General features: G+C 45.7%; 2 protein-coding genes across 2 annotated transcripts in view; both read left to right on the top strand.

Annotated features, from left to right (window-relative positions):
* Positions 1–5173: 5173 nt before the first annotated feature.
* Positions 5174–22000, top strand: part of MRPS6 (mitochondrial ribosomal protein S6) — a 46591-nt gene continuing 29764 nt past the window's right edge. Inside the window, exon 1 of the mRNA XM_086477730.1 lies at positions 5174–5301. Coding sequence (XP_086333856.1) covers positions 5257–5301 — 45 coding nt within the window. The 5' untranslated portion in view covers positions 5174–5256. The remainder of the gene's footprint in view (positions 5302–22000) is intronic.
* SLC5A3 (solute carrier family 5 member 3) lies at positions 5268–21733 on the top strand. Its single transcript, XM_086477719.1, has 2 exons — positions 5268–5301; positions 19067–21733. Exon 2 carries the CDS (start codon positions 19369–19371, stop codon positions 21508–21510), a length of 2142 nt encoding a protein of 713 aa, XP_086333845.1. The 5' UTR covers positions 5268–5301; positions 19067–19368; the 3' UTR covers positions 21511–21733.

Below are 22000 nucleotides of genomic sequence, written 5' to 3'. Positions count from 1 at the left end.
AGCACTTCTGCAAATTAGACCACAAAATGTCAATTCAGATAGCCAGAAACTAGGAGCATGAAATTCGTGGCCACCTGCAAGAAATGTGGTTTAAATGAGTTATCCAGCATCACACAAGAACTATGTGGCAAAGGAGAGATTGAATCCATTCCTAAGGCAGAGCTCAGCTGTTTTAACCAAGAGCTCATCTCTTTTCACATGATCCTGTACTGTTATTTACCACACATCTTCCATTTGCTGAAACAAATGTGGAAAAACTCCTGTAGACAGTGGCCTCCTCCACTATGTAGTCCTGACACAGCTCCAGAGCAGCTCCACCCTGAAAAATAAATGTGGCAGAGATCCCATGGAAAGAAAAGTATGCAATTACATACTTTGCAAATGCATATGCAAAGGAGAGGAAGGAGAAAATAACATTCCTCATTATGTAGTATTGATTTTGCAACCTAGTCCTCATTTAAAGAAGATTTTATATGTGCAATTATCGAGCTTTTAAAAAAGCAAACAGTAAACAAAAATCAAACCCCCTTCCATCATGCAGCATCATAGTGTTGTAAATGTCATTAGGGCTGAAGCCTTTAGCTTTACCACAGAGCTCCTTGCCTCTCTGAGCTAAGAGGGAAACTGATAGAAGCGGTGAGTTGTCATCTGTGTGTGGACAGGAGGAATATAAGACAAATTTACTTTGTTGAGGGGTTCACAGGTATCTGCTGACAGAGGAGGACTGGTGACGGGGGGTGGGGAATACAGAGTTCTTTATTAGGAGGTCTGAAATACATGATTCTTCCTGTTCTCTTATAGCACAGCCTATTCATCTTCCTACCACCCCATCTTTCCCTGTCCTAGTCTTCTTCAAGACTGCCCTTTCTCCATCCTAGTGTTTTCCCATCCATTCTTTCTTCTCCTTTTCCCCTTATCTTCTCATTAGATCCTAGTCCCACTTTGAGAGCACCACATCCCAATCTCCTCCACATTCCTTCCCACTTGTCCCTGCTCTGGTCTCTTTGGCCGACATTTTACCCTGACAGTCCCACTTTTCCTTCATTTCTCAGCTGTTTCCTTTCAATCCTTCCTCCAGGAGCAACACTGCCCCTGTGTCTAAGAGCCATATTCCCAGCCAGATACTTCAGGAGCCCGATGTACAAGCTTACAACAGCCCTATCTATTAATACTGTCTCCTTCACTTCAGATTTGCTCTCTCATCTGCTCCCTCAGCACCAGATGACTTCACTGTTCTGACCCAGCTCCACCCATTGCGTCTTTGGAGTATGGCTGGACCACAATCACTGCCATGACTGCAGAGCCATGCAGGTATTCTCATGCAGGCTTCGTACTCCCTAGTTCACCTAGTTACCTCAAATGCACAGTGCTCAGCTACAAACCTTTCTGAGAAGGCAAATACTAGGGAGAATAGGCAGGTATCTGTATCTATATCCCTGTCTATAGTCTATAGACAAACACCAGTACAAGCAAACAAAACCACACTTGGCAGTGTAATTTACTCTGTCCACTGGCAATTCCTGTTTTCTGCTAACACCTCTGAAAATCTGTCCTGATCTGAAGTTCAAGACAGCCAACATCCTCGTCCTAAACCTGTGACAAATTTTGATTTTAGTTTGACACCGTGCAGTGTAGCACAACTAGAAATTAAAGCTTTTATTAAGGGGAGAGAACTGGCTTTTCTGTGGTGCACAGGGTACTTGTTTCAAAACTAGGTATATTCCATCATAAGAAAGAGATCATGGAAGTACAATATAGGTGTGCTTAGAGAGGCTATTAATGGTAATTTTGAGGTTTTGAAAGTGCAGTATTTTTTCTTTCATTTTCCCCCTTAATCCTGCCATGCCGGTCTAGCTTCTTTTTCAGGAGTCTAGGAGATATCGCATGGCATTTTTTAATTCCCTAAAACATTTCCAACAGCTTTTTCACAGAATAGGTTCTGTGTTTACTTATGCATATAGAATGCATGAAGACATATTTTTATCTTCTGCTTTGTTAGAAAGAGTGACGTTATTAATTAGCACTCTTTGTGCTGCTCTCTGGCATAGGAATGGATGTGAAAGACATGAAGATACGGAGAGGACAGTTTGACTTTGTAGCACACCCAACCTCCAGCATGAAAAAGTCATGACTCCAGTCTCAAAAAGTCAAAAGTTTATACTCGTTACCTAAAAAAAAAAGAGTTTATTCTCCTTACTGAGAATTCAGAGCAGGAGTACTACACGTTTTTCAGACCTTCCTCTACAACTGTGTGCTTTTAAACATTAAATGAGAGTTTCCTACAGTCTTTGGATACTTGTGGTTAGTGCTTTGAGGAAAAAACAAACTTGTGAGATTCAAGGTAGCTCATACCTAGTGGACACACTACATCAGCAGCGAGAAAGTCAGAAAGCATTAGGAAGTCCCGCAAAGATACAGGACGTCACAGATGTATGCAGTGGTCAGTCCATGAGCGAGCGTGCATAACTGTATGTAGGCATGATGCATGAGACCAGACACACATACATATGTGGCATTCAGACACAGATAGAAGGAGTCACTGTACGTGTGTGGCTAACACACACGAGAGACCCTCAGGCATACGGATCTCATTCAGTGAATATATATAGGAACGCCTGTCTGGGAGTGTGTTTCTTAGATCTCACGCACAAGTGTTTCTGCATGTGTGAGCAAACCCCAGGCAGAGATATAAGTGGACTCAGGCTCAGTCTTATGTTTGTGGGGTCTTGAGACACAGCGTTGAAGTACAGGCGTGGGTGGGATTCATAAAAAAGGGGTAGAGGGTTTGTTTGCCACATGCAGATGTGTATTTACGGGGCTTGCATGTGGAATGTAGTTAGAAGTGAGCATGAACGGTGAATATAAATGTATATCCAACTGAGAATCAAATATTGGCATTTGAAAGCAGCACTAGATATTTCAGTATATAGACTTGGGGATTTGCATAAAGTTCTGTGTGTGAGAGAGAAAGACTTCAGGAAGAAGAATTTAGTCCATTCTGTTTTTTCTGGCAGAGGAGTGTTTTAAGCAGGTAAAGTGTTGGTAGAATGGCAGGGTGTAGGGGTTAAAGAAGTTGTGGATGTTGTGGGAAGAGAACAGTGTAGCTCAGGCGTGACTGTGCCACCACTGGCAGGGTGCACTGGAAGGGTGGGAACAGCTGTCCGACCACGTGTGTACGGCAGGGATACCTGGGCATTCTTGCCTCCATTGGGGACCATCACTTACAAACTATGTGGATTTCCTCTGGAACTGACCAGGCACCTGTTCAGAACAAGGAAGAAGCTCAGGCCAGACAACACTGTACTAAAAAAAACCCAAGCAAAGTAACACAGGGAGGGCTTGTGTGTGGTAAGCACCAACAGGCAGTAAATTATACCTGTCAGCTGACTGGCAATTACTGCCTAAGCACTTTGGGGGGTGGGAGTTTGGGAATACGTGTAAACACTTCTGCATAGGCGATTCATCCTGAACAGCTGATAACTGGTAGCGGTACACAAAACAGCTCCTAGCACCCACATTGGCTTTGTTGTGACTGTAGGGCACAGTACCTGTAGGGAACTACCTAGAAGGCACATCTGCTTAAGACAGTAGTGCTGTGGGCCTCCCACGCACCTGGGATTTGTTTCACCAACCGTGGTATCACTCCTGTGCAAGCAGAGCAAAAGCAAGAGAACCTGCTTGTTGGTGTGGAAGGGCATGGCTGAGGTTCTCAGGTGAGATGCTGAGGCCTCTCTTGATGGGGTGGGGCTGGTATTTCATAGATATTTCACTAAAGTTGTTTAGTGTACAGATCTGCCTTCCCTGCTTACCCTTGAGCCATGGATGGCATGGTGGCTCTGCTCTCATCCCCTGCCTCCCTCTTGTCTGAGAGCAAACAGGACCAAGGGATGAGAGCTTCAAAACCTTGGGCAGAATCTTGGTGTGAGCTCACTTTCCTTAAAGCCAGCCGGTGTGTTGGGCGCTCTAGTGTACGTGTGAGTGTGAGGGAAGGGGGTACCCTGGAGGGATGTGTCTCTGCCGTGGTGGAAAGAAATACTATCTCAACAAGCCTGATGTACCACCAGGCTCTCCAAATGCCCCTTTTTGGTGGATGCAGAGCGCTGCAGGCTTCCAGCACGGCCATGGCTGGACGCCAGCATCAGATGTGCTGCTGGCAGAGGTTATCTGTGTCGCTGACCTTGATGGCTGTGCGTGAGTACAATGCCAAGGGTGCGCGCCGAGCATTGCTGGCTGGGAAACGTTTGCCCAGAACCTCCCTCGCCGGGAGCCCCCAGACATCGAGGCCAGCCATCTTCCCACCGTGCAGTTTTATGTGAACCCCGCTGCTCCTCGGGTCCCTACACCTAGCCTGCTGCGAGTGGGTCGCAGCCACCTGCTCTGCGTCAGCAGGTGACGGGCACTGAGGTGTGCTGAGGCACTGGGACAAGGAAAGTTCTGGAAGAGCTGGGGGTGCCCCACACGCGTGGCCACGGCTCGCCCCGGCCCCCTCGCCTTGCCCTCTAGCACAGGGGCGCTTCTCCCTCGCCGTGCCGCCCGCTGCCGGTGCCGGCCCACTCAGGTGCGTGGGGACGGCGGCTGCAGGGCCGCGGCCGTGGGCGCCTGCGGCTGGGAGCCAGGCGCAGGGGCCCCCCGCGCCGCCGGGCACCGTCCTTCCCCCCCCCCCCCCTCATGTGCGGTCTCGGGTGTGTGTCTGTGCGCGGAGCGGGGGGAGCGAGGGGGCGGACACAGTGGAAATTTCCACTCCCTGCAGCAGCCACAACCGCCGCCGCCGCCGCGGCGGGAAGGAGGAAGGCGGGCGCAGGCTCCGAGCCGCCGCAGGGAAGAGGCGGCGCCCGCCCCGCCGCTCGGCCCGCCCGGCTCGGGCCTGCTCCCCGGCGGCGGGTATCCCCCTCCCGTCCCCCCCCTTCCCCCCGGGCCGGGGCGGCGGGGTAGCCCGCGGGCGGGCGGGCGGCGGCCCCCCGGCTGGCGGGCGTGTGCGCGGCGGAGGCGGCGCTTGGCGCGGCAGGGGGCGGTGCGCGGAGCCTGCGCAGCTGCCGGCGCCCTTTAAGCCGCGCCGCCCGCCCGGGTCTCCGTGCAGCCTGGGAGCCGCGCGGGCAAGAGCCGCCGCCGCCACCAGCACCGCCTGCCGCCGGGGACGCGCCTTCCTCCTCCGGTTCCCCCCACCCTCCGCCTCTCCGGCATCGCCGCCGCCGCCCCCTCCTTCCCCACCCTCTGCCCTGCCGCATCCCCGCTCCTCCCGCCACAGCCAGCTCTAAGATGCCCCGCTATGAACTGGCTTTGATCCTGAAAGCCATGCAGAGGGTGAGTGAGGGAGGGGAGACGGGAGGGAGGGAGCCAGGTGGGACCTGACGGACACCCGCCCCCCCGCCCGGTGTCCCCTCGTTGCCTCCTCTCACCGCCGCCCTGTGCCGGCCTCCCCGCGGCGGCCGCCCACTCTGGCCCCGGGTGCCCGGCAGGGCGGGAGGCGGCCCGGCCGGCCCCTTCCCCCGGGGCAGCCCTGCCCTCGCTGCTCTTCCCTGCGCTCTGCGGAGCGGAGTTGCGCAGCGTGCCTCAGGCTCCTGTGTGCCTTTCTCTGCCCTCTCTCCCCTTTCTCTCTTTTTTTTTTTTTTTTTTCCTTTCCTCGCTGCTCCTTTAGAGAGTTGGCTTAGTTGCTCCCCCAGAGCCGCAGTCCCCTTCTCTCCCCCCTCCCCTTTGGTCCGCAGGTAAGCAGATCCCCCACTGAAGCGAAATAGATGCATTTCTCCCTCTCTTATCCCCGCCCCTTGCCTGGTACAAGTGTACTTGGACCTTTCCTTGCCCCTATACGTTGGTACCAGCACGTCCCCCTCTTCCTCTGCAGCACCAGCGCTTTCCAGTACCGGGTGCTTCGCCCCCAACCCAGCAGCAGCGCTGGTGGCTGTGCTGGGGACCTCGCTAGGTCGCGGCAGCCCCACGCTAGGTCCCCTCGCCTCTGGGAGGCCTTGCGGTGAGCCTTGGTGGGGGAAAGCAAGGACTTGCTCTGGCAAGCTTCCCTTCGCCGGGTGCCAGCTCCCTGCCTCTCCAGCCCCCCCCTCTGTACCAGGGAAGTCTCAAGAATATTTTTTTTTTTTCCCTTGCCGTTGCTAACACCAGTTGAGCTCTGCTGATACGGCTCGCCGTATCGCCCACGGGAAGGGTTGCTAACCGTTGCCGCCGTTTTTGGCGGCGTGGTGATAAGCCGTGGCGTGAGCGAGTGAGGTTATATGATGCTCTTCCTATTTTACAAGAGCTGAATCAGTTGGGGGGGGGGGGGGGGGGGGCGTGAGTACTTGTGTGTAAAAACCTAATAAAATAGAAACATCTCTGTGTAGACGGGGCCCTTTATTTGGAAAATGGTAGCTGATACTGGCCCTTCTCTAGTACCTTCTATAGCCTTTGTTTATCTGCTACTTTCCAGCTTAATATGCAGTGCTGGTGCTGGAATGTAGCAGCACTTCTGCTAGGCTGTAACCCTTCTGATCTGACCCAGCGTGGACATGCTTTTGCTCTTGCATTTAACCTTCATGTAAATGAACGTGTATATTTGTCATAGATTAGCGGGAAGTAAGTAGCGTCACTGTGTTTCTTTTGTAGTTACGGGAGCATGTCTTCATGTATTACATGTGCTACATATACTAGTACATTTCCATTCATTTTACATGTACCATCCACATGTCAGGGTTGGCTTTTTTTTTAACTTGGCTTAACTGCGGAAGCTGTAGTAGAGTTCTCAGGTGAGTCCTCTAGTGGAGAAATACAGCAACAGGGGGGGGAAAATCTGGTGACATTGCTGCACCACCTCACGGAGCAGGATCTGCTCTGACAAAACACGCTGCTCTTGGACTTGAGTTGTCAACATGTGATTATTTTTTTCTTTTTCCACGCCCCTCCCCATCAGTGTATAAGCCATAGGTAAGGTGATGAGATGCTTTTTGTATATATGCTGTTAATGTGGGAGATGCATTGTGCTGTGCAGATGCTATAAATGCAGAGCAGGACAGAAAGCATAACAAATCTGACATAATACTGAGACAGGAGTAAACTGACTGTTCTGAGACTATGCCATGGAGTGCTGTCTGGTGGGAAGGATCTTTTCTTCCCAGGAGCTGCGCACAGAGATGCAGGGATAAGCTTTTAGCTGTAAGATGCTTCTAATGAGCATCGATGCACCCAGGATTTAACGTCTGCAACCTTTTCCTCTTTGAAGTTTGATTCTCTAGTGTATTTTTCCTGATAGATGTATCTTAAGGTGTCTTTTAGCTCTGTGATTATGTTAAAACACATAAGTTTTGGTTCAGGTGTACTGCTGTTTTTAACCTACCCTCGTTGTAACCCTAAAATTTAGGGAGTCTGTCTTTAGATGCTGTTTTTTTGTTGCTATTGACAGTACACCAGATCTAGGTGCTTTTTTTGTGTTCCAGTATCTTGCTACTGCTGCCTTTCTTGTGTAGTGAGAATACTTGAAAAAAAACCCCAAACTTCTGTAGTGGTTATATTCTGCATGGTGCTGCTGAATCCTGGCAAAGGGGTTGCTCTAATGACTCCATAGCAGTGCCTAATCTTGACCGTAATGCTAACTTAAAGTAGTCAAACCATGGAGACCTGAATATGGGGCTAATAAAAACAGTCTGAAATTACAGCATGACTACGTAACTCCTTCCTGTAGAAGCTGGAGAGATCATGTACGGTTCTGAATAAATGACATTGCTTCGTAACGCTAGTGCTCCCTGATGAAGCTACCCTGGGCAGGTGCTCACTGTCCTGCTGTGTCAGTCCCTCTGTGCAGTGCCGGCGTGCTCTGGTGCCTACTTTAGTCTGAGCCTTGAGCAAGTGTCTTCTCTTGGTATCTGTGGCATCCTTCCTCATCTCTGACAGCTCCTCTGCCTTGCAAAACAAAAAAAAAGTAAGCCCCTGCCACCTGGCTTTGGTGTGCTTTAGGGCTGTTGTTAACTCCTGTGAGCTCCCTGGCAGCTTGAGTGCCAGCCTTCTCGGAGCTACAGGCTGGTAGACTTTCATGGCTCTCTTCGGAGGCAAACTTTGTGATTATGTGGGGTTTCCCCCACCCAAAATTGTTTTTAATATTTACCTTGCCTTTTTTGTAGATCTAGGCAGAATAAATCCCTCAAATTAATTCTTGTTGCTTTAAACTCTGTTGCTCCCTAGCACTGCTTGTGTTCGAGTCGGATCCCTCCTCATTCTTTTCTTGCATGTGGCTTCTGTTGTGCAGCTGGTCCCCTCCCTACCCAGCTACCTGTGGCATGGTTACAGAGCGAGCATGAACCCTCAGTCCTGCCTGATGCTCACATGTCCCCTTGCTTCTTGGCATTCTGCCTCAGAGCCTCTTCAGCTTTCCTTTTGTGTCTTAAAAATGCAACACCTGAGAGTGTGGGGTGGGGTAGGGGAGTGGGCGGGACAAGGGGGGAAACTTTTACTTTCGAACTTTATCACCACCTGTTTGAATGTACTTGTCACAAAAGCTTGTGACTTTAGAATAAAGTCAAAGCTAAGCAGCCATTCTCTGTCCTGTTTTGTAGGTAGCGTATGCTCTGTCATTGATTTGTACTAGAAACACCGTATTTGTAAATTACTTGTTGACAAGAGTCCTTGATCAGCAGAGACCCCAGGTAGTGACTCTTAGGAAAATGATAATAAAAAACCCTAAAAGCAACCCCAGAATAAGTAAATAAATACTGCTCTGTGATATCACTGTAGTTGAAGAGTAGCTGCAGTGAGGGAGTTGGACTGTGTTACTCTGCGTGTGAGTATATGGAGGAGATGCTTTGGGAAAAGAAAGGTGTGAGGCCAGTGAAATGACTGGAACTTAGGGTGGAAATAATGGATTTCACCCACGTGTGTGGCTTTTGACACTCCAACACACAAATAACAGTACGGTGAGTCTGGGGAGTTTGATGGCAGACTTGTTATCAGTAGTGTACAGATGTGTGTAAACAACACGTTGCCTACCCTCAAGAGCCTGAGTCAAAGACTAGAGTTGTGAAGACAGAGGTGCAAAATGAAGACACAGCTGTTCATGCACTAACCTTTACTATTCATGGCAAAAGATGAATTTCTAATTATTCCTAACTTTCTCCCAGGAGAGTCCTCTTCGGCTTTCAGCGTGAGGGATTATGGCAGAGCAGGACCTTTAGCAGGAAAGGGTAGTGGCCTGCTAGTGAATTAGTAGGAGTTGTCGCTTGCTGGAGAAAGGAGAGCCCTTCGCAGAGGCTTCCCCTTCCTACCCTTCTGGTCCTGCCGAAACTCCCTTGAGAGCCCGGGGAAGGAAGTGGGGGGGAAAGGGAAGGAAGAGCTGGAAATGGCTTCCTATTGCTCTGATGCTGTTTTGCAGACTGACCACAGGGCGGCAATGCGAGACACCCTCCAAGGAAAATTGGCAGCCTGGGGAACCTAGGACACACAGAGAAGGTGGCGGTATTCCCTTGCCGTTCTCGCTGCTGCTCGACTCTTGTGAGCTGGGACACCCGTCTTCAGCATAACAACTTTGTAACTGGAACGGAAAAGAATGGACAGTTTGAAAACACTTTATTAGAGTATTTAGCTAAAAATGAGGAAGCATATCGGTATTTCGTCAGCAGTGTATTCTTCTCTCCCACTTCACCTGTAACAAAGGACAAATATATAGTATGTGCCGTAGTCTAAAACCCAATTACCTTGTTTCAGCAAGTACTTGGACTAGGGGACTCATCCACCACTCTCTGTAATACTACAGTGAATCTGGGCTCTCAGTTTTGACTGGTGTGTTCATGCAACGTAACATGTCTTCAGCATCTGTTTGTTGCCTTTGGAGTGGGTTGCCATGTTTCAAAAATTCCCTACCTGCTATGGAGATCGTTAGCTATTTTAGGAAAGCCAAAGTAATGGGCAGTAGTGTTGCTTGACATCTTGACTATTATACTTAATTGCTGTGTAGGCAGCTGCAGCAATTGGCCTTTTGATAACTTGGTTGCTAGGAAAAAGTGAGGGAGAATGAAGAGGGCAGTAAGCAAGCAGATGCTGGTTTTATTTTCTTTCCTTTCTGGTGAACTTACCTGTTCTTACAGTTGAATTGTACGTCTTCCTCACCCCTCTCCCCTACTTAGCAGATTAAAATTACACAAGTTTTCCTCTTAGTTCGTTTGACTTTTTTAGTAGGCTGAAACAGGCTCTTCAGTGTTATGCCTAGCAGGGAAGGACTCTTGTGTTGGGGCTGGTGCTGGAAAGAAGACCAAAGAGTTAGAATGAAAAGTTAAGATTGGAAAACAACAAGATCTAGTGTTGGCTCTCCTGTAGGAGTCAGCTTTTTATTTTCTGCCTTAAGCATTTCCATAAGAATAACTGGATTTTGAAGTGTGTGCCACAGGCAGCATTTGAAAATGATAGCCTCTTGGCTGATGTTTGCCACTTTTCAATCTTAAGACTTCAGAGTGGTCCTCTTCTAAGTTTCTGTCAAGTGTGGGATATGGGCCTGTCTTGGGTATGGGGGGAGGTAGAGAATTATTCTCTTATAGAAACTAGTTCAAGCCTTTTTATAGCAGATGGATGTCAGCTAGGTGAATTTGGCAAAGTTGTCCAAAGTGAGTACTAAGTTGATGACACGGATAAGGGACTCAAAAGCCTCTTGGTATCGAGTGATGTGCTTGAGTGAGCGTATGTAATGGATGGCCTGGCTAACTCTGCCACTCTTGTTCCTGAAGCTGTAGAGCTGCAAGCCCAAGCGGTGAGGCAGGACTGTGGGCAGCCCCTTGTGTCCATGCTGAGACTGGCAGACATCTGTGGGATTTGGCTAGCCCCTCTTCAGTGTGCAGGAATGGCAGCTTAACCTTTAAGATACGACTTTTCCTCTTTGCCCCCGTTACCTACTTAGCAATGCGCTCCTCTGGCTTGGCTATTTATCTTTCCCCATTTGTTCACTGGGTATACTGTGTGGATGCATCATGTATATGCCCAGGGAGATGCTTGTACACTTCACTGTGAGAGCACATTGTCTATCCCTTAACTCTTGAAAAAGAAGAAAGGAGAACCTGTTTTGATAAAATAGCATTATTGCTCTCCATTATTGTAAAAATGCTCAGAAGTGACTGGCTTTCTTAAAGATGTCCATTATATCACTTAGAATAAGCTGTTAAATTAATTCAAGTATGAATGCGTGTATATGTTTCTTCTAGTACATCATACATACCATATTTTGTAATGATGGATGTTCTTGCTTTCTTAATGTGTTCTTTCAGGAGCTGATTTCTCAAATTCCCTTGTTCAGAGCCATAATGCTGACAATTTCCACCCAAAAATTACTTTGCTTGTCAATTATTGATCAAGTAACTTATCTTGCTTTTTGTCAGACTCCAGCCAAGGTAGGCTGCTAATTCTTTGAGCCACAGCTGCCCAGACCCCCTCTGCTACAAGTCTGTGGCAATGTATGCGTTGCTTATGTGGAAGCAGTTGCTTGACAGAGCTGCATATACCAGCCTGTGTTCTGCTTATCCAAGGGCAGCAGGAACCACCAGGCACCGGGTTGTTCCCTTCAAAACTGCCTGCCCAGTGGGCCAGCAGGAATATTTCTGGTGTGCATTCTGTAGAAGAGGTAATAAGAAGGTGAAAAGGGGGAAAAGGAAAGGGAGGATAGATAAGCAAAATACAACTAGTTAAATAGAAGTGGAACAGGAAAGATGGGAAGTAAAAATACGGGAAGTAAGGCAAGGTCTGTGTAAGTGAAGGATGTGTACTGGGGAACACTAGTGCAAATACTGGTGCTAGAAATGAGATACTGAAGAAAATGTATCACCCCTGGTGGGGAGAGAAGCAGATGATATAAAGGAAGGGTCATGAACCCTAGAAATATGATTGTGAGGAAGTACAGAGGAACTATTGTTCTGCTATTTCTCACATCTTTTTTTAATCCTGGTTTGTCCACTTGCAAGCCATTCGTTGTGCTTCAGTTATGCAAATATCTAAGGAATAATAATTGAAAACAAAAGTACATGCAGACCATGGGTACAGGAGGGGAACATGTTTCGTGGAGTTGATGTGTTTGAGACTATTAGAAAAATAAGTCAATGTTAGGTAGCTTTTAATATAGGTTATTACAAAGCTTGATGTAGAACAGCACTGGTTGTTTTATAACCAAGATAATGTTGTTTAAGCCTTGTTTTGGTGTCTTAAAATACCCAAGAAGGATCAGAAATCTTGCAAGAGCACCCTGCAGACTAGGAAGCTTGAAGGGCTTCAAACTTTAATTCTAGGATTATGTGTGCGCCTCAAACTTCTGGTTTGCCTTTCAATAAAACTTGTGATGCTTTAAGTTCTTGAAAAGATTGTGGGTAGCCAGAAATGAGATGGGAACTTGGGAAAGTCTTAAAGCTTAATGAGTCTGCTTTTTTGTATTCTCCCTACAAATTCTAGGAAGAATTTCTTCCTAGTATTTTGCCTGGTTGTGTGGTGACTGACACTTCCACTACTCCTTTCTCATTCCCTAAGTGACTTCCGAAGTCTATACTCTCCTAGCTGCAATTCTCTTGAAATGGGGTGAACCAGCACATTTTTCTAGGCTAGGAGTATGCCAGTCACATCAGTTACTGCTGAATGGTGATAACCACCAACTGGATTCCATCTTTGTACTTTGCAGCCAAAGAAGAGTCATTTTCAGTGGTGGTAGGGATTTTACAACGCTTTCTGATGGCATGCTTCTAATAGGGTGGTGGCATCCTCTACAGAAAGCAAATACTTGCATGTTTGCTTGTTATACCCATTCTCTTACTGTTGCTTTTAGTGACCAAGTACTTCATCAGACTAATTTAGGTAAATAGTACTTGCCTGTGGCAGTGAAAATGTTTGTGCTTCTGAACTTTAGGCTGCCACAAGAAGGAATTTGAGTTTTTGGGCTCAGTGTCCCTCTGCAGCTTCCAGCTTATGTCAGCTGATGTCTTGACACACTTATCTGGTGGGAGAACTTCTGCATGATGCCAGAATCTTCTATTTTTTGCCATCTCCTGGAAGAGACACCCCTTTCCATCTCCATTAAAATGGCTTGCTTTCTTTGTTTGCCCTGTTGTGCTCTTTACTTAGTTACTGTTGACCATGTGCCTTCTCAGTACCCTCTTTCCTCTTCTGCTTCCAGTTCCGGTGTAGAAGGAAAAACATTATCTGTCTGCAGTTGTAAAGAAAAACATGGTTTCCTTGCTGCTTATAGTGACAACCTGTCTTTGACTGTGTCAGCATGTGGTGGTCATCTGCTTGAGTTACAGCAGAGGCTTGAATGATTCTACTTATTTGCCAGGGAAGAGTACCCCAGTTCCTCAGTGGTGCTGAGCAGCAGCTGTACTTTCTGCTGTCTTCAGAGAACCCAGATAACATCTGTCACCTGTGTAAACATAAGCCAATTCTTTGGGCTAACAAGGGGAAAAGGAAGTACTTGCCTACATGTTTTCTTTAAACTAATAGTCAGTTTAAGTTAAACTGAAGCTAATGGACTAGTCTTTCTCAAGACCTGAGTAAGATGCCTACAGTATGTCTAGGTAGGTGTGGAGAAGGTAGTCTTGTCTCTCTGGTATGTCCTTAACAAATAAAAAGGAACTTTTCATCTCCTTCTGTCCCCAGCTTAATGCCCCCCTGCCTGCCCCCACTCCCCCCTTCCTCTTTCAGTGTTTGGAGTTTTTGGAAGAACAGTGGAAGCAAATCAATCCACTGTTCCTGACAGAGTGCTGGGGACTGACTCATGGGGAAATAAACCATCCAAATGTGAATGCTACAGGCAGTGGCATGAAGTGGCTTGCTGAGGCACTGCTAGTGATGTAGGTTTTGAAAAACAAGCCATCTTGTTTTGCGATTCAACAGTACCGTAGCTTCTGTTATGCTTACGGAGTACTGAATGAGCACTGCAATAAAACTGCGCCCTTTTTCTTCTGCTCCGCCCTCCCCCCTAATTTGTGACTTAATGGGAGACCTAAATAGATGTATACACTTGGGATGGGGGGGCAGAATGGTTAAAAGCAAAAACAGCTAAATTGATCTACTACTCTAACACTGTCAGTCACTGTGCCCTTCAGCTTCAGTTGGCCTTACAGTACTCCAGTTACTGCTTCTGTAACAGTCCACAGTAGCATTGTATTTCTCACTGGCAAATGCAGTGTAGTTCTCTGTTTCTTCTGCTGAACTGCATGCTGTGAGGTTACTTATTTCTCTCATGTCTCCTTCAGCAGTCCTTTAAAAAGAATCGAGAAGAATGTATTGTGGAGCAAGCTACTTTTTCTGATGCTGCAGTAAAATGAAGACCAGAACTGGAGCAATTTCTGAAACACCAGACAAAAAAAGTGCATTATGTGTTCATAACAACTCCTTTGAGTGACGGAATTGAACCTTGCACCTCAAATTGAACTTTTATGGTAGTGATGATTTATAGAGTTGCCTCTGCAGGCACCTGTGTTCTCCAAGGCCAGCAGAAGTGTTGAAGCAGTACCACTTCGGGGCAGCAGAGCACATGTGGCAAACAGGTTAGTCAGGTTGCAGCTGGTTCAGGTAACTTATAAATGTGGTACTTTTCTACTCCAGCCTGTTGAGCTGCTGGGAATGCCAGTCCAGACCTTAACTCAAGTTATTTATTAGATGCTACAGGTCGACTTCTGCTTCCGAGCTTTCCTGCTTCCTACGACATACCCTGTTTGTCTCAGGTGGGACTCCTGCCCAGCTCCTCTGCCCCAGCTCCTGGTTTACAAGGGAAAGTCCTGAAACTGCAGCCCTGGATGTTTCTGGCTCCGTTGAGCATCTGGCAAGGATAGCCCCTGCTTTCTCAAGGGCATGTACTACATAAGGACAAGCTAATATGTATCACTTATTCCATGAAGAACATTTGTGCTCCTTTTTTTTGTGTTCTAGAGTGCTGCAATAAATGGAATGAAGCTTCTTCCTTCCCTTCCCTTCCGCCCCCCCCCCCCCCCCCCAATCTGAGAGACAGGCTACCTCAGACAACCTTGTGTTTACTGTGGAGCAGTGGACAGGCAGGAACTCACTTGTGTGACCATAGCAGGTAGCCTGCAGTGTGAGCAGGCCAGACAGCATGCTTGAGGGGTTGGATGTTCTACAGGCCTGTTCAAGGCATGAGGCTATTATTATTTTTTTTTTTGGGGGGAGAGAGTTTGTTATATTTACCATGTAGGTGTTGAGCCTGGCAATCTGGTATGTTTCTTCCATGCAAGTGAGTTGTTCAGTAGGTAAAATGCTACCAGTAAAAGTTAACCTACTCCTGCTTGAAGAAGGTGAAGAAGAAAAATGTTGTTCTGTTTTGTTTTTTTTAAGAAAGAACCTCAAAGCTACTTTGAAGTCTGTGAACAAAGTTAAGTATGTACTTATTTGCTAGCAAATGATAGCAGTGGACACGCTTGTGTGATACGTAGATGTCTGCATCCTCAAATTAACCCTTAAAGCGTTGGCCATTGGGACTGACTCCTTAACTGTAAGAGAAAAGGGAAGTCAACTGAGAAACTTCCCATCTGCTGAGAAATAGACCGAGCAGAAAATAAATAGTTGCTTTAGGGCTGGAGCAGTTTGATTCTGGCATATTTAAAGACCCAACTTATTAGAAAAGCACTGTGGAGAAAGTTTTCCTTTAAAACAATCATACAAATTTCTCCTGAAAATCCCACCCTAAATCTGCTTCACATTATCTAATATCTCTTCAGGGAATTCCTTGAGACTTTTTTTTCTTAAAGGACAGGCTGCCTGTTGGCGAGACATATGCATTGTTTCACCAAAGCTGTAGCCCTCTATCTACAGACAAGAGGGAAGCACATTGTTTTGTGTCTTTGATATGATCCAGCCAGAAAACAGCCTTAGGGAAAAAAATTCGCAGTCCTTGGCAGCAGCTCTGTCTTTCTGTCTTTTTTTCTGTCAGTGCCACAATGTACGCTGTTCTAATAACTTGAGATTAAACTCGCATGGGGTGTCTCAAAAGTCCTTCTTAAGACTTGAGGTCATAACTTGCTGAAAGTTCAGAGGGACGAGTCTCATTTTCATAATGAAAAAAAATTCCAGGGTAATTTTAGAATTAGGTCTAATGAGAAACTGGTACAAGAAGCTACTTTAGTACAGTAATTTAGTGACAGCAGCAAATTTGTAGCGGCTACTGAAAACTTTCCACCTTCCTGTTCCAGCAAGCTGAACCCTGCAAAATGCAGATGTTGATTACAAAGGTGATGGTTCTGATCTCTGTAGACTGATTATTTCAAATGCGTGGTCTGGCTGTACCTTCCAGTGGAAAATGCTCACTAAACTTCATGTATTGTTTATTTTGGTTAGAATGAGCCCATTGTAGTTTGGCAAGTATCCTAGTGGAGAAATGTCACAATTTATTCAAGGGCAGCTGCGTCTTCTACTTACACACTTTTCAGAGGGATTGAACATGCTTGTAATAGTCATACTATGAGCTGGGTACCTCTTGTGTCAAACAGACGTAATTTTAACAACTATTTTTGTGACTTATGTTTGTTACTGTATAGTGTAATTTTGCAAGGTCATTGATTAACCTACAGGGAAGATGGTGGGAATTGAACTAATGTTCAAGTCTAATGTTTTTCAGTAACACAGCAGGACAATAGAAGAGGGGAAATACTGGTTATTACTTTCTTTAGCTTGTCCGTTATTCTCATTTTCTGTATAGTAGTTTTTTCTACTGTCTGAGTAAAGTCTCTTCTTCCCTTTTCCTTAAAATATTTATGGTTCTGGTATAAACATTATAATGTAGTTGCATTTGAAAATTTAGCTAAATATAGTAAAAGACGCAACACTATTAAAGTGTTACTCAAAAGTGCTTAAAACTAAGAATAGTACATTATACTTGTATTTCATGGCGTCATATGATCTGAAGTGTTTATAATTTTGTGTTGGATTAAACTAATAGACCATTTAACTACAGCTGCATTTGCGGGTGGGGATAAATGTAAATTCTTCTATGGAAGAATTTAAAATACATCTGTGGTTTGAGGCTTATGAGCATGATAAATTTAGCGCACTACTGTAATCAGTCCATTTTGTGCCATGTCTCTGTAGTCTCTCATTATTGGCCATAACTCCAGCAGAATGAATATATGTATTCTTGGGGGGGGTGGGGTGGGGTGGTGGTGGTGGTGGGGAACCCTTATTATCTTTTTTGATTCTGAACTACTCTTGAAAAACAGCCAGCTCATACAAATAACATAATTGTGAATTTCTCCTTAAGGCTGAAGTTGTGGTTTGTTGTAAGCTATTTTTAAAATACATCTGCCTTAATGAGAAGTGTGCATTCTTACACTGGCACCGTTGTGGCCTTCAGTAACGCACAAAGCAAGGCAGAGAGGGGAGTGTGTGCATTTTTACCTCAACTATATAGTTTTTATTATGGTCTATCTGACAATTTGCAATGTTTTTATTTACTTTTTTTTTTTAAACAGGGTTTAGCTGTAGGGATGCTAAACAAGAAACCACCCAAATACGAGAATGTTATCTGGGTTTGTATTAATCATAGAGGAAGTAATGGGGAAATGTGAGCTTCAGCATAGTGCCAAAGCACTTCTGCAAATGAAGTGGGAGGGGGAATGCCTGAAGCTGATGCTTATAAGATTTCTAAGGCTGGTAGATCTTACAATCAGAAAAAAGATCCAGTGATTTTTTTTTTTTTTGGTGCCTCCATTATCTTTACCAGTAGGTGGGAAAGAGGAGTGGAGTCAGTCTTCTGTAATAATCTTGAATACTAAAGACTTGTGTTTTGACCTTTAGACTAAACTGGTTCTTTGCTTTGGCCTTCTCTTCCATTGCTGTGCCCGTTCATGTAGGAAATAGAAGCATCTTATGTCCAGCACACTCTAAACCAATTAAAAGATTTTGGGTGGATATAGGTAAATGACACCTCCCAAGTCATAAATAGCAGATGGGAGCATCCTATCTCCATGGCAGAGGTAGGAGCCAGCATGCAGCTCTTCAGTATCCCACCTGTCCAGTTGTCCGCCAGCAAGTCTTTTTATGATCCCCTTCCTTCCCCTTTGAGCGGTTCAGTCCTGCCTGCCTTAATAAGCGCCTGTTTCCCAACATGCTTTGGTAGAATTGGGTGTGACTGGGGGTTCAGGAGTGGAGCGGCAGGGTGTGCTTTGCCTCAAAACCTACCTCTGATACTAGTGATCCTCTTCATGCTTGGATGCAAGTGGGTGGTGCTGGGAACAGGGCTTCCTGGCGTCTTAGCAACGGTGACTGCTACTGAAATCCACCTGGTTCTCCCTCCTGTGCCTAGGGTGCTCCCAAAAAATCGTGAAACCACACAGGTGTGGGTATCAAAAAGCACGCGGCAGACAGGAGTACCCTAAAGCCGGATGTCAGGCGTAGTTTTGCTTTTGTCACTTGCTTGAATGGAGCTTTTTCTTTGCTTAGGTTACATGGGATATGTGAAGAGCTTTCAGAGTAAAGCGTAACCCTGTGATCCTCTGTACCCCAGACAGGTGCAAACTCATCTAAGACCTGTGGAATATCCTTGATTCTCCAGCTGATCTTAAAGTTATGTTGTTTCTTTGACAGCATTGTGACTTCAATTTGATTTTTAGCTCTAGCAGCCAGCTGGTGTATCAAGTGCATGCATGCAATGCCAGGTTCTGTCAAGATTTGAGGGGTGCAGTGCTAAAGCAATGAAGGAAATGACTAGCCAGGTTAATGCTTCTTAGCAGTTGATTCCCCCCACCCGCCCAAGATTGCTTGAAAGAGGAAGGTCTGTTTAGTGGCTTGAGAAGTAGACTCATGAGACTGTAAAGAAAAATAAAATGTATTTCTGTTCCTTGCCTTGTTCTGGGGAATTTGGGTGATTTAATACTCCAGAATTGCTGCGTCCCTTAAGGTACTTGTACTTGTAAACATTAAAGTTGATTTGTAAAAGGCATTACCACTTAGTTTTACAAATATTTAATTTTGTGTATTATGGATTGCATAAATACAGCAGGAAATATAAGGGGGAAAAAATCTGTGGTGTTCAGTCATTGTTTTACTAGACTTCAAATTTTTTCTCATTACTTCATGAAATTCTTCTCTAATTCAATCTTTGTCTTTTGTCTTTGCTGCCTTGCAGGGTTGGTACAGTAGGCCTCACTAAACTTAGCTGCAACTAAGAATTTCTCCTACATCAACTGAGTTAAGGCTGATGCTCTTGTGGAATGTGGATTAAAAGTGCGTGCTAAGTTCCAAATTTCCATTTGAGAAGCGGAGAAAGTAAATGTACCACAACCACCAGCATCAGGACAGCAAACCAAGGGACAAAGAATTTGATCCGCAGTGTTGATATATGTTAACTGGTTCACGTGTTGCTTAAAAGACGTTTGCTGGGGGGCGAGAAGTGGACGTCAGCTGTGCGAAGTCATTTTGTTTACAAAAATGAGGGCTTCTTTGGAAACAGCAGACATTGCCATTGTGGCACTGTACTTCGTGCTTGTAATGTGCATAGGTTTTTTTGCCATGTGGAAATACAATCGGAGCACCGTAAGTGGCTACTTTTTGGCAGGGCGTTCTATGACCTGGGTAGCTATTGGTGCATCTTTATTTGTGAGCAATATTGGAAGTGAACATTTCATTGGGCTCGCAGGATCTGGAGCGGCAAGTGGATTTGCAGTAGGTGCATGGGAATTCAACGCCTTAATGCTTTTGCAGCTTTTAGGATGGGTCTTCGTCCCAGTCTACATCCGGTCGGGAGTATACACCATGCCTGAATACTTGTCCAAGCGTTTTGGAGGGCATAGAATTCAAATATATTTTGCAGCATTGTCTCTAATTCTTTATATCTTCACCAAACTCTCAGTTGACTTGTATTCAGGGGCACTTTTTATTCAAGAATCACTAGGTTGGAACCTCTATTTGTCAGTTATCCTCCTTATTGGAATGACTGCTCTGTTGACTGTGACTGGAGGTCTTGTGGCTGTCATCTACACAGACACCCTTCAAGCTCTGCTTATGATTATTGGTGCCCTCACACTTATGATCATAAGTATTACGGAGGTTGGTGGGTTTGAAGAAGTTAAAAGAAGGTACATGTTAGCGTCACCAAATATTACGTCTATCTTGTTAACCTACAACATTTCCAATACCAATTCCTGCAATGTCGACCCAAAGCCTGATGCTCTTAAAATGTTGCGCGAGCCAACAGATGAAGATATTCCCTGGCCTGGATTTCTGTTGGGACAGACGCCAGCTTCTGTCTGGTACTGGTGTGCCGATCAAGTCATAGTTCAGAGAGTTTTAGCTGCAAAAAACATTGCTCATGCCAAAGGATCCACTCTGATGGCAGGCTTCTTGAAGTTGCTGCCGATGTTTATTATAGTTGTCCCAGGGATGATTTCACGAATACTGTTTGCAGATGATATCGCCTGCATTAATCCGGAACACTGTTTTCAAGTCTGCGGGAGCAGAGCTGGATGCTCTAACATTGCCTACCCACGTTTGGTGATGAAGCTTGTGCCGGTTGGTCTGCGGGGACTGATGATGGCTGTGATGATCGCTGCACTGATGAGTGACTTGGACTCGATATTCAACAGTGCCAGCACTATATTCACACTTGATGTCTACAAACTCATTCGGAAGAGCGCGACGTCTAGAGAACTGATGATTGTAGGAAGAGTCTTTGTTGCGTTCATGGTAGTTATAAGCATTGCTTGGGTCCCGATAATTGTAGAAATGCAAGGTGGCCAGATGTACCTTTATATCCAAGAGGTAGCGGACTACTTGACCCCACCGGTCGCTGCTCTGTTTCTTATGGGTATCTTTTGGAAGCGTTGCAATGAGCAGGGGGCTTTCTATGGTGGAATGGCTGGGTTTGTTCTTGGGGCGATACGGTTGATATTGGCGTTTATCTATCGTGCTCCGGAGTGTAACCAGCCAGACACTAGGCCAAGCTTTATCAAAAACATCCACTATATGTATGTTGCGACAGCTCTGTTCTGGATCACTGGGATTGTGACCTTTGTAGTAAGCCTCCTCACGCCTCCGCCTACAAAGGAGCAGGTTCGGACGACCACTTTCTGGGCTGTGAAAAACAGGAACGTGAAAGAGAACGCCGCAAAGGGGGAGCTGTACAAAGCTCAAGAAAAGAGCATCCTCAAGTGCAATGAGAACGCGAACCATATCATTCCAAACGGCAAATCGGAGGAAAATATTAAAAATATTAAGCCGGAGGATATCAATCTTCTGGTTACTTGCAGAGATGACAGCAACCCGGTGATTTCTGTGAGTCACTCTGAAGTCGAGACACCAGTTGATTGTTATTCGAACGGACAAGCGGCTTTGATGGGGGAGAAAAAGTGTGAGGAAGAGACTGATGATAGAGAGAGACATTTGAAATTCATAGATTGGTTCTGTGGCTTTAAAAGTAAAAACATGAATAAGAGAGCTGTTCGGGAGATTGAGGAAGAGACTGTTTGTTTACAAATGCTGGAAGAGACTCCAAAAGTTAAACTATTACTAAATACTGGACTGGTCTGTGTTTGTTCGCTTGGAATATTCATGTTTGTCTATTTCTCATTGTGAGTGAATAGTGAACTTTTAAGGGTATGGCTAAACATACAGAAGTTGATACAGGTCTCTGGAGATTTTGTTTGTTTTTGGTTTTTTTTCTTTTCTTTTTCAAATAACATAACTGCAACCCAGGCATTGTTTACGCTATAATTGTAAGATCAACTCAACTTTAGCCTATTTGGAGACCATTTGAGACGTGTTGTCTTATCTCTGCTGAAGGCAGAATGTGTTGTGTCTTCTTCCCCCCCCCCCCCCCCTTTTGTCTTTTTTCTTTTCCATTTGCAGTACTAACCTTTTGTTTTTCCGTATGTACATGTATAAATATACCAAAGGCAGGCAGGTGGCTGTGTTTGAAGTCAGGCAGTTACAGAGCTCAGTCAGCATTAAGGTGAGGATAACAAGTAATCATTTACCAATGTGTAAAATCTAGATGATTAAAGCTGTGTTGAAAGATTATTTTTTTCGAAGTGTAGGGCTGCAATGCACATCGCTGTGTCGTTGT

Source organism: Leptosomus discolor, chromosome 1 (genome assembly GCF_034619465.1).
Source record: "Leptosomus discolor isolate bLepDis1 chromosome 1, bLepDis1.hap2, whole genome shotgun sequence".
Classification (NCBI taxonomy): Eukaryota; Metazoa; Chordata; class Aves; order Leptosomiformes; family Leptosomidae; genus Leptosomus; species Leptosomus discolor.
The sequence above is the reverse complement of the archived record's forward strand: the minus strand, read 5'-3'. Positions and strand labels throughout refer to the sequence as shown.

Excerpts from the sequence above, each read along its gene's own strand:
- SLC5A3 (XM_086477719.1), top strand. The coding sequence starts at position 19,369 with ATGAGGGCTTCTTTGGAAACAGCAGACATTGCCATTGTGGCACTGTAC.